The sequence below is a fragment of the Culex pipiens genome, chromosome 2, assembly GCF_016801865.2.
Source record: "Culex pipiens pallens isolate TS chromosome 2, TS_CPP_V2, whole genome shotgun sequence".
NCBI lineage: Eukaryota > Metazoa > Arthropoda > Insecta > Diptera > Culicidae > Culex > Culex pipiens.
Window position 1 is genome coordinate 41,848,846 of NC_068938.1, and position 11,753 is coordinate 41,860,598.

The 11,753-nt window shown below is 39.0% G+C and overlaps 1 protein-coding gene across 1 annotated transcript in view; it reads left to right on the plus strand.

Annotated features, from left to right (window-relative positions):
• Nucleotides 1–8,082, plus strand: part of LOC120420085 (serine-rich adhesin for platelets) — a 228,836-nt gene extending 220,754 nt beyond the window's left edge. Inside the window, exons 7-9 of the mRNA XM_039583018.2 lie at nucleotides 2,702–2,885; nucleotides 2,952–3,708; nucleotides 6,299–8,082. Of these exons, the coding sequence (XP_039438952.1) occupies nucleotides 2,702–2,885; nucleotides 2,952–3,708; nucleotides 6,299–7,712 (2,355 nt within the window). The 3' untranslated portion in view covers nucleotides 7,713–8,082. The remainder of the gene's footprint in view (nucleotides 1–2,701; nucleotides 2,886–2,951; nucleotides 3,709–6,298) is intronic.
• The last annotated feature ends 3,671 nt before the right edge of the window (nucleotides 8,083–11,753 follow it).

Below are 11,753 nucleotides of genomic sequence, written 5' to 3' on the forward strand. Positions count from 1 at the left end.
GTAACCAAAAAATTCAGACTTATTTAGCACGGTATTAGCAAATTGACATACTTGTTAGATTCGCTCTCGGGTCCGTCCGGTTGCGGTCCGGAAATAAATATTCATAGGAAACATGTCTGCAACAACAACACATCTATCCATCTTGCACACAAACACACTCAAATTTCACTTTACCTGAAAAGGGGATAATGGCTCATGGGCTTTCGGTTTCGTTCGTCGAATATCCTGCCGAGAGTGCAGAATAGCTCGTCGTAAATTGCCTGCTGATGGTAGTTGAACCGTCATTTGCATACCGATGTGGAAAGTCTGGAAAGGTACCGAGTCCAAACAGGTAGCCCTATTCTAGGGGCAGGTACGATCAGGATTTCTCGAGAATTTGGAGACGACCTCGGTTGGAACAGTCAGTCTAACTGAAGAAGCCAAACGGGACGGTTCTAACCACGAACAGTGAGAAGGACGGGGATTTGCAATATTAGAAAATAACGTGATCTTTTAAGTTAAGAGTGAGAGTAAAGATTGATCGTGACTGCGTAGCAGAATTTTGAAAGTGTGCAATGTTTTAGTGATAGTTTAAAACGTGATTTTTTGTGAAACTAAGTTTACCGAGAAATAAGACAAAAATGGATATGTCATCGTGTCATCTTTTGGATTTGGACATCGAGATGATGGACTTCGTAATGGTAAATCATTTTTTTAATATTATTAGTTTCTTTGTGTAAAGTTTCTGCTTGGGTGATCTCTAGATTAATTTGAAAAAAAAAACTTGGTAAATTTGTTTATCATTTGTCAGAAATAAATCTGATTTTATAGGGTAGCTGTTTTTTGTTAGCAAGGTTTTTTTTTTACAAAAAATCTAAAATTCAGCTTCAAGTTCCCTTGGATTTATCTTCAAAAAATGTGTTCTCGTACTAATCATTTTTATAAATTAATCTGCTTGTATAATAGGTATCTTTTATCAAATATTTGGCAACATTTATTTATTCGAGAAGATTATATCTTTTTTCTTCTTGGATTTTTATCTTTCCCGTGTTGATGTAGACAAATTTTGTGATAAATTTTGCAACGTTTTTATTTCTGGTAATTTGAGATACCTCAAAATTTTATTTTATGTACCTATTTTGTTTATTTTTTAAATGTATTGTTGTGAGTTGAGTCTTCTTTCTGTTATTATTATTCCTTTTTGTGTGTTCATATGATTGACTTTTTTTTCAACTATTAGCTATAACATTAAATTTTTAGCTTTTCAGTCGAAGCAGATCATGAAGAATCAAAGATTTAAAAAAAATCAATAATTGAAATTAATAATTTTAATTAAAATTAATTAAAGGTTTAAACATATTGAACTGAAGGCTTAAAGGATAAAGGATGATGATCAAAGTATTTATTTTTTGGAGTTTTGGAAATTAAAAATGATTAGAAGAGTTTGAATAAATCAATACTGAACCAAAATTACAATTATGCATTTTGCGTTGAATATTTTGTCATGTTTTTGATAATTTATTCAGAAAATGTTTTTTTGACAATTCTATTTTTTATATTAAGCTTGCTTAAAACTTATATTTTTTTCTCTTTCAGTTAATTTGTTTATTATTTGACTATTTTATTTTTCAAATATTTTATATAGTTGAATTATTCATCTTTTAACTAATATTTTTCAAAAACTTTAACTCACTTTAGGGGGCGCCTATAGTAAAAAATCAGCGATATTTTATTGATAGCAGACTAATGTCGTCGTTCTTTTCCTCCAAATTTCATCTACCAACGGTCGTTTTTTCCCTAAAATCCCTCCCGCCATTATAAAACAAACAAAATTGTACGTACTTCTGCGGAAATCCTCCCGCATTTCTGACCTGATGCAGAACTGCAAAAGCTGTCGTCCTCCACCGTCGTCTACAGCAATATTCATGAGCTGCCCTTGTAGCAGACGACACGACAAAACTTCCCGGCAAAAGTCAATAAAAGCGTCCGTTGGTTTTGCCAGGACACAATTGCAGGCTCTCGGTGGTGGTTCGTCTTCTGGAAGCAAATCTCCATCATTTGAATTTTACTGCCCTTTTGACAGGGACAGAGGGCATAAATCCGGGGCTTTCTGCACATTGTCTCTCGCAACTCTCGACCCCGAGGATAAGACTGCTTTGAAGGGGACTAACTCACTCACACAAAAAAGTGACGGATTTTTCCAACAGCAAAAAAAGGTCAACCGTAGATCGTTGAGATCGTAATCGGCAATTTCACGCAGTTTTTGGCAGTCGAGCTAATCTCGTTGGAGCGTTTGAAGTCCAGGTAGACTTTGGAAAGCACCTGTTTTCATTAGAGATTTGGTCGGGGTCTTGTGGATGTTTAGAAAATCCCAACGTGGACGACTTCGTCGTTGGCCGAAATGCAAATCAAAAATCCCAAAAAACACACGCCAGGTAGTGAGGGATTTGCAACGTGCGTTATATGAGCTCGGAACCGCTGGTCTGGAACGGAATCGATTGCGATTTCATTACGTTTTGCCCTTCTCTGGTTGCAATTACCTCTAGTTGATGCCGAGATTGCTCTCGTTTCGGCTGGGGCGTTCGTGTTTTTATTCGAGATTTGTCCTCCGGCTTGACGAGTCATGTTCAGGCGGTTCCATTTTCTGCTGGTCTGGATCCCCGCCCAAAACTCCCCAAATTCCACAAAAATACTAAACCTCGCGTTTTATCTCTCTTTCCAGCTGGATGCCTTTTCCTGTCCCACGATCAAGCAGTCCCACCAGAAGGCGACCCATGACCTGCTAGAGACCAAATCGATGCTCGACGACGAGCGCGACCAGTGCCAGTCGCTCAAGCAGCAGCTGCTCGACACGACGGAACGGGAAGCCGAACTGCAGGAGCTACACCGCTGCGAACTCAGCAAGGGTGAGTTAGAACTTATCCACCTTTCAAATCCAACATTTAACTAACAAAATTCTTCCCTATCTACAGTGGAATCCCACCTCGCGGACGCGCAGCGCTACGCCTCCGACCGCATCACCGCCCTCGAGGCGGAACTGCTCCGCAAAGACCTGGAAGCCTGCACCGCCCTGCGCACCCGCACCGACGAGTTCGAGGCGCAGCTCGCCGAGCGGGATGCCGCCCTCAAGCAGGCCCAGTCCCGCGAGCACGAACTGCTCCAGCGAATCTCCGCCCTCAGCTGCACCGAGAACGAACTCCGCGACAAGGTGCACTCGAGCGAGCTGGAGTTCGCCGAACGGCTCCAGGCTGCGGCCATGCGCGAACGAGACCTCACCGAGCAGCTGAACGCCCTGAACCGCCAGATGGACGCGCTGCGGCGGGCCGCCGACAACCGCGAGCAGGACCTCCAGGACAAGCTCTGCCTCACCCAGGACGAGTGCACCATCCTGCGGCACAACCGCACCAGCTCGGTGTCACCCTCCCGCAGCAGTCCAGACCGCACCGAAAACACCACCCTGATGGCCGCGACGCCGTTTGCCGCCAGCCCGCTGCAGCAGAACCGCTCGTCCGGTAACCTGAGCCACGCCCAGATCCTGCAGGACGAGGTGGACAGCTTGCGGTGTGTGTTGGATTTGAAGCAGCGCGAGATTAGCGAGTTGCGCAAGCAGACGCAGGAGTACGAGCGGGATGCAAGGGATTTGCCGGGGGCGTTGGTGAAGATATCGGCGCTCGAGTCGCGCATCGAGGATCTGCAGGTGCAGCTGAAGACGAAAGTCGAGGAGGAGAAGTGAGTAGAGATTTTTAGTTTGTTGTAAATATTTTACTACAATTGCTCGGAACCATCAAGAAAGCTTTGGCATTTTGACTCTCTCCAATAATTTCTTTTTGCATGTTTTTTCATTTTAATACAAAAAAAAACAAATTGTTACGCTTCAAATCACAATTTAATTTTAAACAAATTGTTACGCTTCAAATCACAATTTATTAATTTTGACATACAATATTTGGCTTAAAAAAATCTTTTGATTAATTTCAAAGCCTCTGCGTAAACTATCATTTCTAGATTGAATTTTTAAAAGGTCCTATCTGCATAAAAAGACCCATGACTTATAGATTGTTTTCAAAATTTACTCTAGATTTTTCATGATTTCTGCAAAACAATATTTTTTTAACAATTAGTAGTTGATGTAAAAGAGAGTTTAAAAATTAATAGAGCACTGAACTGTATACTTGAAACACTTTAAAAATACTATTTTTGCAATTCCGTCGTGAAACTACTTACTTTTCCTGTCATTCTTGAACGACGAAATAGCCTACTTTTCTGTACCAAAAATAACAGAATCGAATAGCAACACTTTTCAAAATAAATGCTGAAAAGTTCTACTTTTCAGCACTGAAATGGGTGCTGAAAAGTTGAACTTTTTAGCACTTGTTTCGAAAAGTAACACTTTTCAACATTTTTTTGATTCAAACGATTTATTGACAAAATACATGAAAATTTGACTTAAAATTTCACTCAATGGGTGTTTTTTCGGAATTGCAAAAAATGTTGTATGGAACTCGTTGCAAAACTTGATTTTTTCAGCACTCTTCGTATTTATCCAACTCGGTGAACCTCGTTGGATAAATGTACGACTCGTGCTGAAAAAATCCTCTTTTTGCAACTTGTTGCATAAACTACTATTTCGAAAACTTTAATTTCTTTTTGCTTTTTTGAATTGGTATCTTTTGAGTCGTTTTTCAAGTTTGTTTTAAGTTTTATATCTGTTTGTTGTCATTAGCAAAAACTTTCAAAATTTCATTTGAAATAATAAATTTTTTCTAAGAATTTTTAACAAACATGAAAAAACCCCGATTGAAATTCACATGCTTAACTTCAAAAAAATATGCAAAAATTAGAACAAAATGCCAATACTTGCCAGAATGGCAGTATTTATTTCCAACAAAAATATATGATCTTTTGCAACTCTAAATTCTCATCAAAGTTCAGAATTCCTAAATAAATTTTAATAACAGGAAAGTTTTTTTTTTGCTTTTGCAAGAAGTATGATTATTCACTGTATTGCTCTCTGATTTTTATTAAAAATGGGAACAAAAAAAATAATAATGACATAATTATTATATTGTTGTTATGATTCAAAATAATGTTGAAAAGCATCTAATGTTTGACATGAAAATAGATATTTTGTGCCTGCCTATTTTAATTCAAAAAAATGTTTTTTAAGCCCCATCTTCAAGGAAAAAACTTATTTGGGAACGCCGTGGAGAATTGCCCTTGTCTTCTTAAAAAAGTGGAATTTCCAATTTTCTTTTCCGCAGAAGTTTTCATTCCATTTTGTTTGCAATTTGGATCTGTTTTTTTGTAGTTTTTTTTAATGTCATTAGGAAAAATCATTGATAAACATTCAAAATTTCATTAAAAAGACATTTTTGCAGAAAAAAAACCTGAAAAAAATATTTTGCCGACAGTTTTTACAATGGCTAAATTTCAAACCAAAATATTCGAAAAATGTTTGACATATATTCAGAAAATGTTTTTTTGTTATAAAAATGGTTTTATTTGACCTTGATTGCTTGAAATTATTTAACCAAATAATTAAATGGTTAAAATATTAGAAGGAACGAGTTTTTTAACATTTATAAATAATTTTCTTTTTTTTTTAATTTTCATTTTTTATTAGATTTTAAAGCATTCTTTAAACATTTTTGAAATAGTATAAAAAAATAGAATATTATCTTCAAAAACAATGAACATTAATTTTTTAGGCTCTCTGATTTTTATAATATTTTTCGAAGGCATAAATGACTGGAAATGAATATTGATTTTTTGCGCTCGCGATTTTGTTGAAAAAAAGGTTGTTAAATCCGTCCAACTTCAAGCAAAAAATATTTGGGAATATCGTGGAGAGTTTCCCTTGTCCTCTTAAAAAAAGTGAACCAATGCAGGAATTGTTTATTTTTCCAATTTTCAATTCCCATTTAAACTTGACTAGAAAACAATCACATTAACATGACGATAGATATACAGTCTGCAATCAGCTAAAATCACTGTCTTCGTATTTTTTTACAATGATTAAAATGATCAATTTGAACTAGAAATTAGTAAAAATGCGAATGAGATATGTGATATTTGTGCGATTTTATGTTAACTTCAGATTCATTTTCTGAAATAGAATATAACTCTCCTACGTATTTTGTTAGTTGAAATAAAAGCAAATAATTCAACGGAGTTAGGTTAGCAGATAGATAGAGTTCAAGTTCTCATATTTGTATACGATTTAGTTGAGTTTCAAAATGGCAAGATTTATGTACAAAATCATACTTTGCAATCATATTTTCAATCACTAACCAAACATTTTCCCCTTTCCTTTCCACAGAGACCTCCAGCAACGGTACAAGCTGCTGCAGGACAACCTGAAGCAGGAAACCAAGGTCAAGAGCCGCCTGTCGCAGCACAACGAGGAGCTGCAGTGGAAGCTGAAGCAAAACTCGGAAAAGTTCTCCCACGTGTACGCCGAGCTGTCCAAGAGCTACCACGAGAACTCGAGCTACCTGAACACGACGCGGACCAGCCTCGGCGGTGGCACCTCCGAGCGAGTCTTCGAGATGGAGGACATCTCGCCACCGACGAGCCCCGTCATCAAGGGGGTGGTCGAGAAGAGCGATTCCGTTTCGTGGGTGCTGGAGATGGACGACGAACCGCCGGAGATTTCCGCGTCGCGGATGGTGCGGCGGGCGGGTTCTTTCCGCTCCAGTTACGATCCGAAGCGGCAAAAGTGCGTCGGGATGAACAGTTCGTTGAACGGGGGGATTCAGCAGTCCAACTCGGTTGGGTCGATTTTGAAGCAGCAGGAGTCGGTTTCGCCGTCGAAGACGACGACCTCGCCGGGGACGCCCCGGCTGCGGTCCAAGTCGGTTAGTATTAAGGCCACCGAACCACCAAAGAAGATTGTGCGATCGAACTCGGGTGCGTCGTCAGCGGCGGCTGCGCCGGTGCCGACCTGCTCCAAGCCGATCCGGATGGCGGAGATGCCGCTGTCGTGGAAGGAGCCGCCGCTGTACAGCAGCTCGCCGTACGCCCACAAGCGATTTCTGAACGAGCGCATGGAGAACGGCAAGTCGAAGGATTTGTTTCTAGAGGAGACGGACGCCGACAGTCCGTACAGCCGGAGCCGGGCCGGGTCGTTTGGGAGTGAGGATGTTGGGGGCGGTGCTGCCGCCGCCGAAGCAGTCGCCGAGCAGCCGGTCGAGTTTTTTCGTCGCGACAAAACGCCAAATTTTAAAAAGAGCAAAGAAAACCGAGGACTCATCACGTGTGATACGAAGGCATTGACGGGGGCTGTGGTGGAACTCCCGGTCGGCGTGGCCGCCCACAAGAAGCGACGGGACGCGTTTGCGCGCAAGAACCTGCCGAAAGAGGCGGCCGGGGAGGCGCTGGTGTCGGGTTCGGACGACGAGGCGTCCACCTCGAGCTGCCTGTCGGACGATCTGTCCTCGCACAGCAGCAGTGGCAACAGCAGCAGCTCGAGCAGTTCGAGCAGCTCGTCGACCTCGACCGGGCAGACCTCGTCCGGGACTTCCGGTGGGGACGGTCGGGAAGCGCTGGTGGGGCTGGAGCCCGAACCGCGACGGCGCAGCGGCTCGAACGTTTCGCTGGAGGACGCGCTCATGCAGAAGATCGTCGCTAGTCTGAACGGGGGCATTTCGGGGGCCGAGGCAGCGGGTGGTCTCGAAACGCCGATGGAGGTCAGCTGGTCCGAGGACGGGGACCCGTCCGAGTCGATCGTATGACATGACGATGATAGCTTTTAAATCGTGCCGGCTCGAGGCGTTGAGGCAGTTTTTGTTTCGTTTGTTTTATAAGAGTAGTTTTGTTTAATTCCTTTTTAAGAGTAAGTCCAGTTAATCAGTTGTTAAATGTATAGATTTTTTTTTCTCTCGTATTTATAACCCCCGAAAAGCGCGCGCGTGGTAAAGGAATGAAAGGATTTGAAAGGCGTGGAAAACGATGGATTTTTTCTGGTTCGTTTTAACGAGTTTGTGAGTTTGTGGCAGAGTTTCGTCAGGTTTGTTTGTTATTTTAGAGGACAGTTGGCTCATCTTGATTGGAAGACGAGCGCGCGAGAAGGATCACACAGAGTTAGTCAGACACAGAGCAAAAGGAAAATTTGAAGAAGATATTTTTTTGTGTCCTTCCTTATAACTATTAGCAAGCAGCGAGAAAGCGCGATGGCAGGCGAATAAACTAAAACTAAAAGATGTGTTATTAGTATCGTAAGGAAAACTTGTAGAGAGGAAGCCGTTGAAGTCAGCGCGTTCTGAAAGAGAGGGTAATTTTAGTGCGGTTCACCCGGACCGATCGGAAAGAAGGAGCTGCAGAAAAGGCAGAGATTTGCTCTTTGGAAGAAGGGAAGAAAATATTTAATTGTTGCCTAGACACGTAAGAGAGATTTAACCAAGAATGTAAAAATTTGTCGAGCGTAATAATAATAAAAAATACAAGAATCAAAACACTACCAAGTTTAATCCATTTTGTGTATAAAGTTTAAAGTATCCTTACAGTTAGTGAAAGAAAATGAGAGGAGTTTAGACATCGATTGAACGAGGAAAAATTGGTGCTCGTTTTTTTTTTGGTAATGGGAGCAAACCCCAACAATTGTCACTTTGGAGCAAAAAACGTAGAATTTTTGGATGAGGAATAATCAAACCGCTAACCTAGAAGACAGAACGAGATATAAATTTAAACTTATTGAAATTAATTTCCAGTTCGATTCCGTGGGAAATAATGACAGTTTAAACATCTCCACACACACGCACTCTAAATAGTGAAACCGTTGCACTCATTTAAAAACCAAGCAGAGAATATTATTCATGTAGCATCAGCAGCAAGGTTAACGTGCGTCAAACTGATTGTTTATTTACACCAGTTTTCGTCCCTCCCCCTCCAAAACAAACCCCTCCCAAATGTACGATATTATCGCATTAAAAAACAAGTTACAAGATTCTCTGAACGTAAGCAGCAACAAAAAAAAGTAAAACAAGCTACATTCAACTACTACTCAACTAGTAGCGCAGAAAATAGCGCAGTTTAATCCCAGACGCAGCAGCAAAATAAAGAAACAGTGACGAGGAGGAGGAAAAAAAAAAACAAACACAATAAAGCAAGAAAATATGAACATTTGAAAAACTTGAAGAAAAAAAAACCTCTCAATTGTTCTCATTCTGGCACGGTATCCGAACGCCCCCCGATCGCCTTTTTTCATTCATCGATTTTCAGCAGTTCATTCAGAATCGACACCCGAGTGCAATTAGCGGCGATGTAAATCGGAGTGCGGCGATAAAATTGAGCGGAGCAGCAGCACGTGATGCGGAATGTTCGCAGCAATTTCCGATCAGCGTTCGGTGATGTTTGACCGTGATGCAACTTTCTCGGTAATTGGGCGATGATGGGAACCGGGTTCTCACAGCGTTTATGCGTCTATGATGTGGAACTTTAGACTAGTCACGGATAAGTGTTAAGAAAGAGTAAATTACGCAACAATTGCCAGGGGTAAAATCCCATCAGTGTTTTAGCGGTTTTTTTGTCTTTTTCTGTTGGCACTTGCCAATAGCTATGGGCAATGCAAAAATTTGGATCGCAGGTATTTTTTTTTTATTTTGATACTGGTCCATTAGGCTGGGATAAATATTTATAAAAGTTTTTGTCATCTCCCCCTTCAAAAAAGACTCGATCTTTTGAGTTTTTGAAAATTGTCTGTGTACAGTCCCGCAAAAAGCTTTTTTTTTTCGCTAAAATTTTTGTTTTCGTCAAATCTTACATTTTTGAAAACTAATTATTGCAAAACAACTGATCAAGTGTAAAATGCATTTTAAAACATTTTTTTCATTCTTATTTCTTGATATTTTTTTTTGCCTGCCCTCGACCCCAGCCAGAACCTAGAACAAAAACTTAAAACTTTTTTAAATTCTTATAGTTGAGTTAGCTTTTTATTTCACTTTTAGGACATATTTTTTCAAAACACTGCAAAATTTCTTTGAATCTCAATGAGCAAACAACTGAATCAATTTTAAAATGCATTTTTGGTTAAACATATTTTGAATAGAAGTTAGCCCCTTCCAATTTGTTTTCGAGTTTTTCACTATTCACCGTTTTCCGTTTTCAGAAAGTCATTTTGAGCAACTTTTGTTCTACGAAAAATTGCACTTCTCTTGTATTATGTTTGGCTTTTTAATAATTTTCCAGTCACTTTTACTATTTATTACCTGAGTGTTTTCTCGTTTTTGTATACAGTCCAGACTCGGTTATCCGAAGCCTCGATTATCCGAAGTTTCGATTATCCGAAGATCGATTATCCGATGGTTTGTATGGTACTTCGGATAATCGAATGATGAACAAAAAATATGTTTAAAGTCATTTTAAGTCAAATTCAAGTTCTGTGGCCTCATTTTTGTTAAATTTGAGTACTTGATTGCCTATTAAATTACAAAATCGATATTTTTGATATTTCATTACAGCCTTTTTGGTCGCCATCTTGGATTTACAAATTCTAAATCACTCTAGAGTAGTTTAGGGGTCAAACTTAAGCTCGACAATAAAAAATATGACAAAGAAATTTTTTTTCGTGATTCGATTATCCAAAGTGAAATTTTGCCAAAACTTTCGAATAATCGAGGTTAGACTGTATATTCAAAACATTAGTCGCAACAAAGTGTGTCAAAATATAATCTGGAACATACAAAAATTACTGCATACTCATTTTGACATAAACAGTAAGGGATATTAATGAAAAACACGGTCTAAGTTGACAACAGAAATACATTTTATTTCAAAACATTGTCAAAATTACATGAAACGAGTAAAATTATCAAAATAAGGATTTTCTGAGAATTTAAAGGTTCTCCTTTCTCATGCTTTTTTAAGATCTAAAGTTGTATTAGGTAAATATGGGTTTTATTAAAAATTATAGATAAATGGTCGCTAGAGGCCATCTTAGCCAACCTATTTATTAAATGTATAATTAAAAGCGATCATTTTAAACAAAAAGTTGTTCGAAGTTGGCAGAATATTTTAAAAATCTGTAAAATTCTGGCACAAAATCTTTATTTTGATTTACTCTTGCAAAATCTGACATTTCCAGAGTTATTTAGCATCCTGGCAATCTTATTGTTAGATTTGGTGTTGCATTTTACAATTTCTATTTTTAATACTGCCGTTCTATGCATCATATTTTTCAAGTTTTACTTGCCGTTAATGCAAAAAAGATGTTTCAGTGAAATCTATGTAGCACTAGAGCACCAAGACTTTTAATCGATTTTTTCGGAGGTGTGACAATAATTTAAACTGCTTCTTTTTGCACAATTTTAGGAAACATATAAACTAACTTCTGACTAAATTTCATCCACATTGATGAAGTACGAGCTTGTTTGTAGACCAAAACGTAAGCAGAATTCGGGTATTTTGAAAAAAATAAATAAATAAATAAACACTATTTTAATAAGCTGGCAATGGGCACGAAAGTATTTTCTATGAACCAAAAAATGTTCACGAGTCAGTAGGAGAACAAACAATTTTGAAAGCTGATTTTCGGTAGTACGTTAAAATCAATAGTTTTGTGACAAATAACTTTGAAAAATTCAGAGCAATTGAAAATCGAGTTGATTGATAGTAATGCTATCAATAAACTCATAATAACACCAACTTTTTTATGTTTTAAATACTAGTGGACTTGTATGGGAACATAATAGAATTATAGAAAGAAGTTTAACTACCGTCAGTGGCGGTGACATTGGGTCTGGGGGGTGAGATTGGGTCAAAGTGATTTTTTACGGATT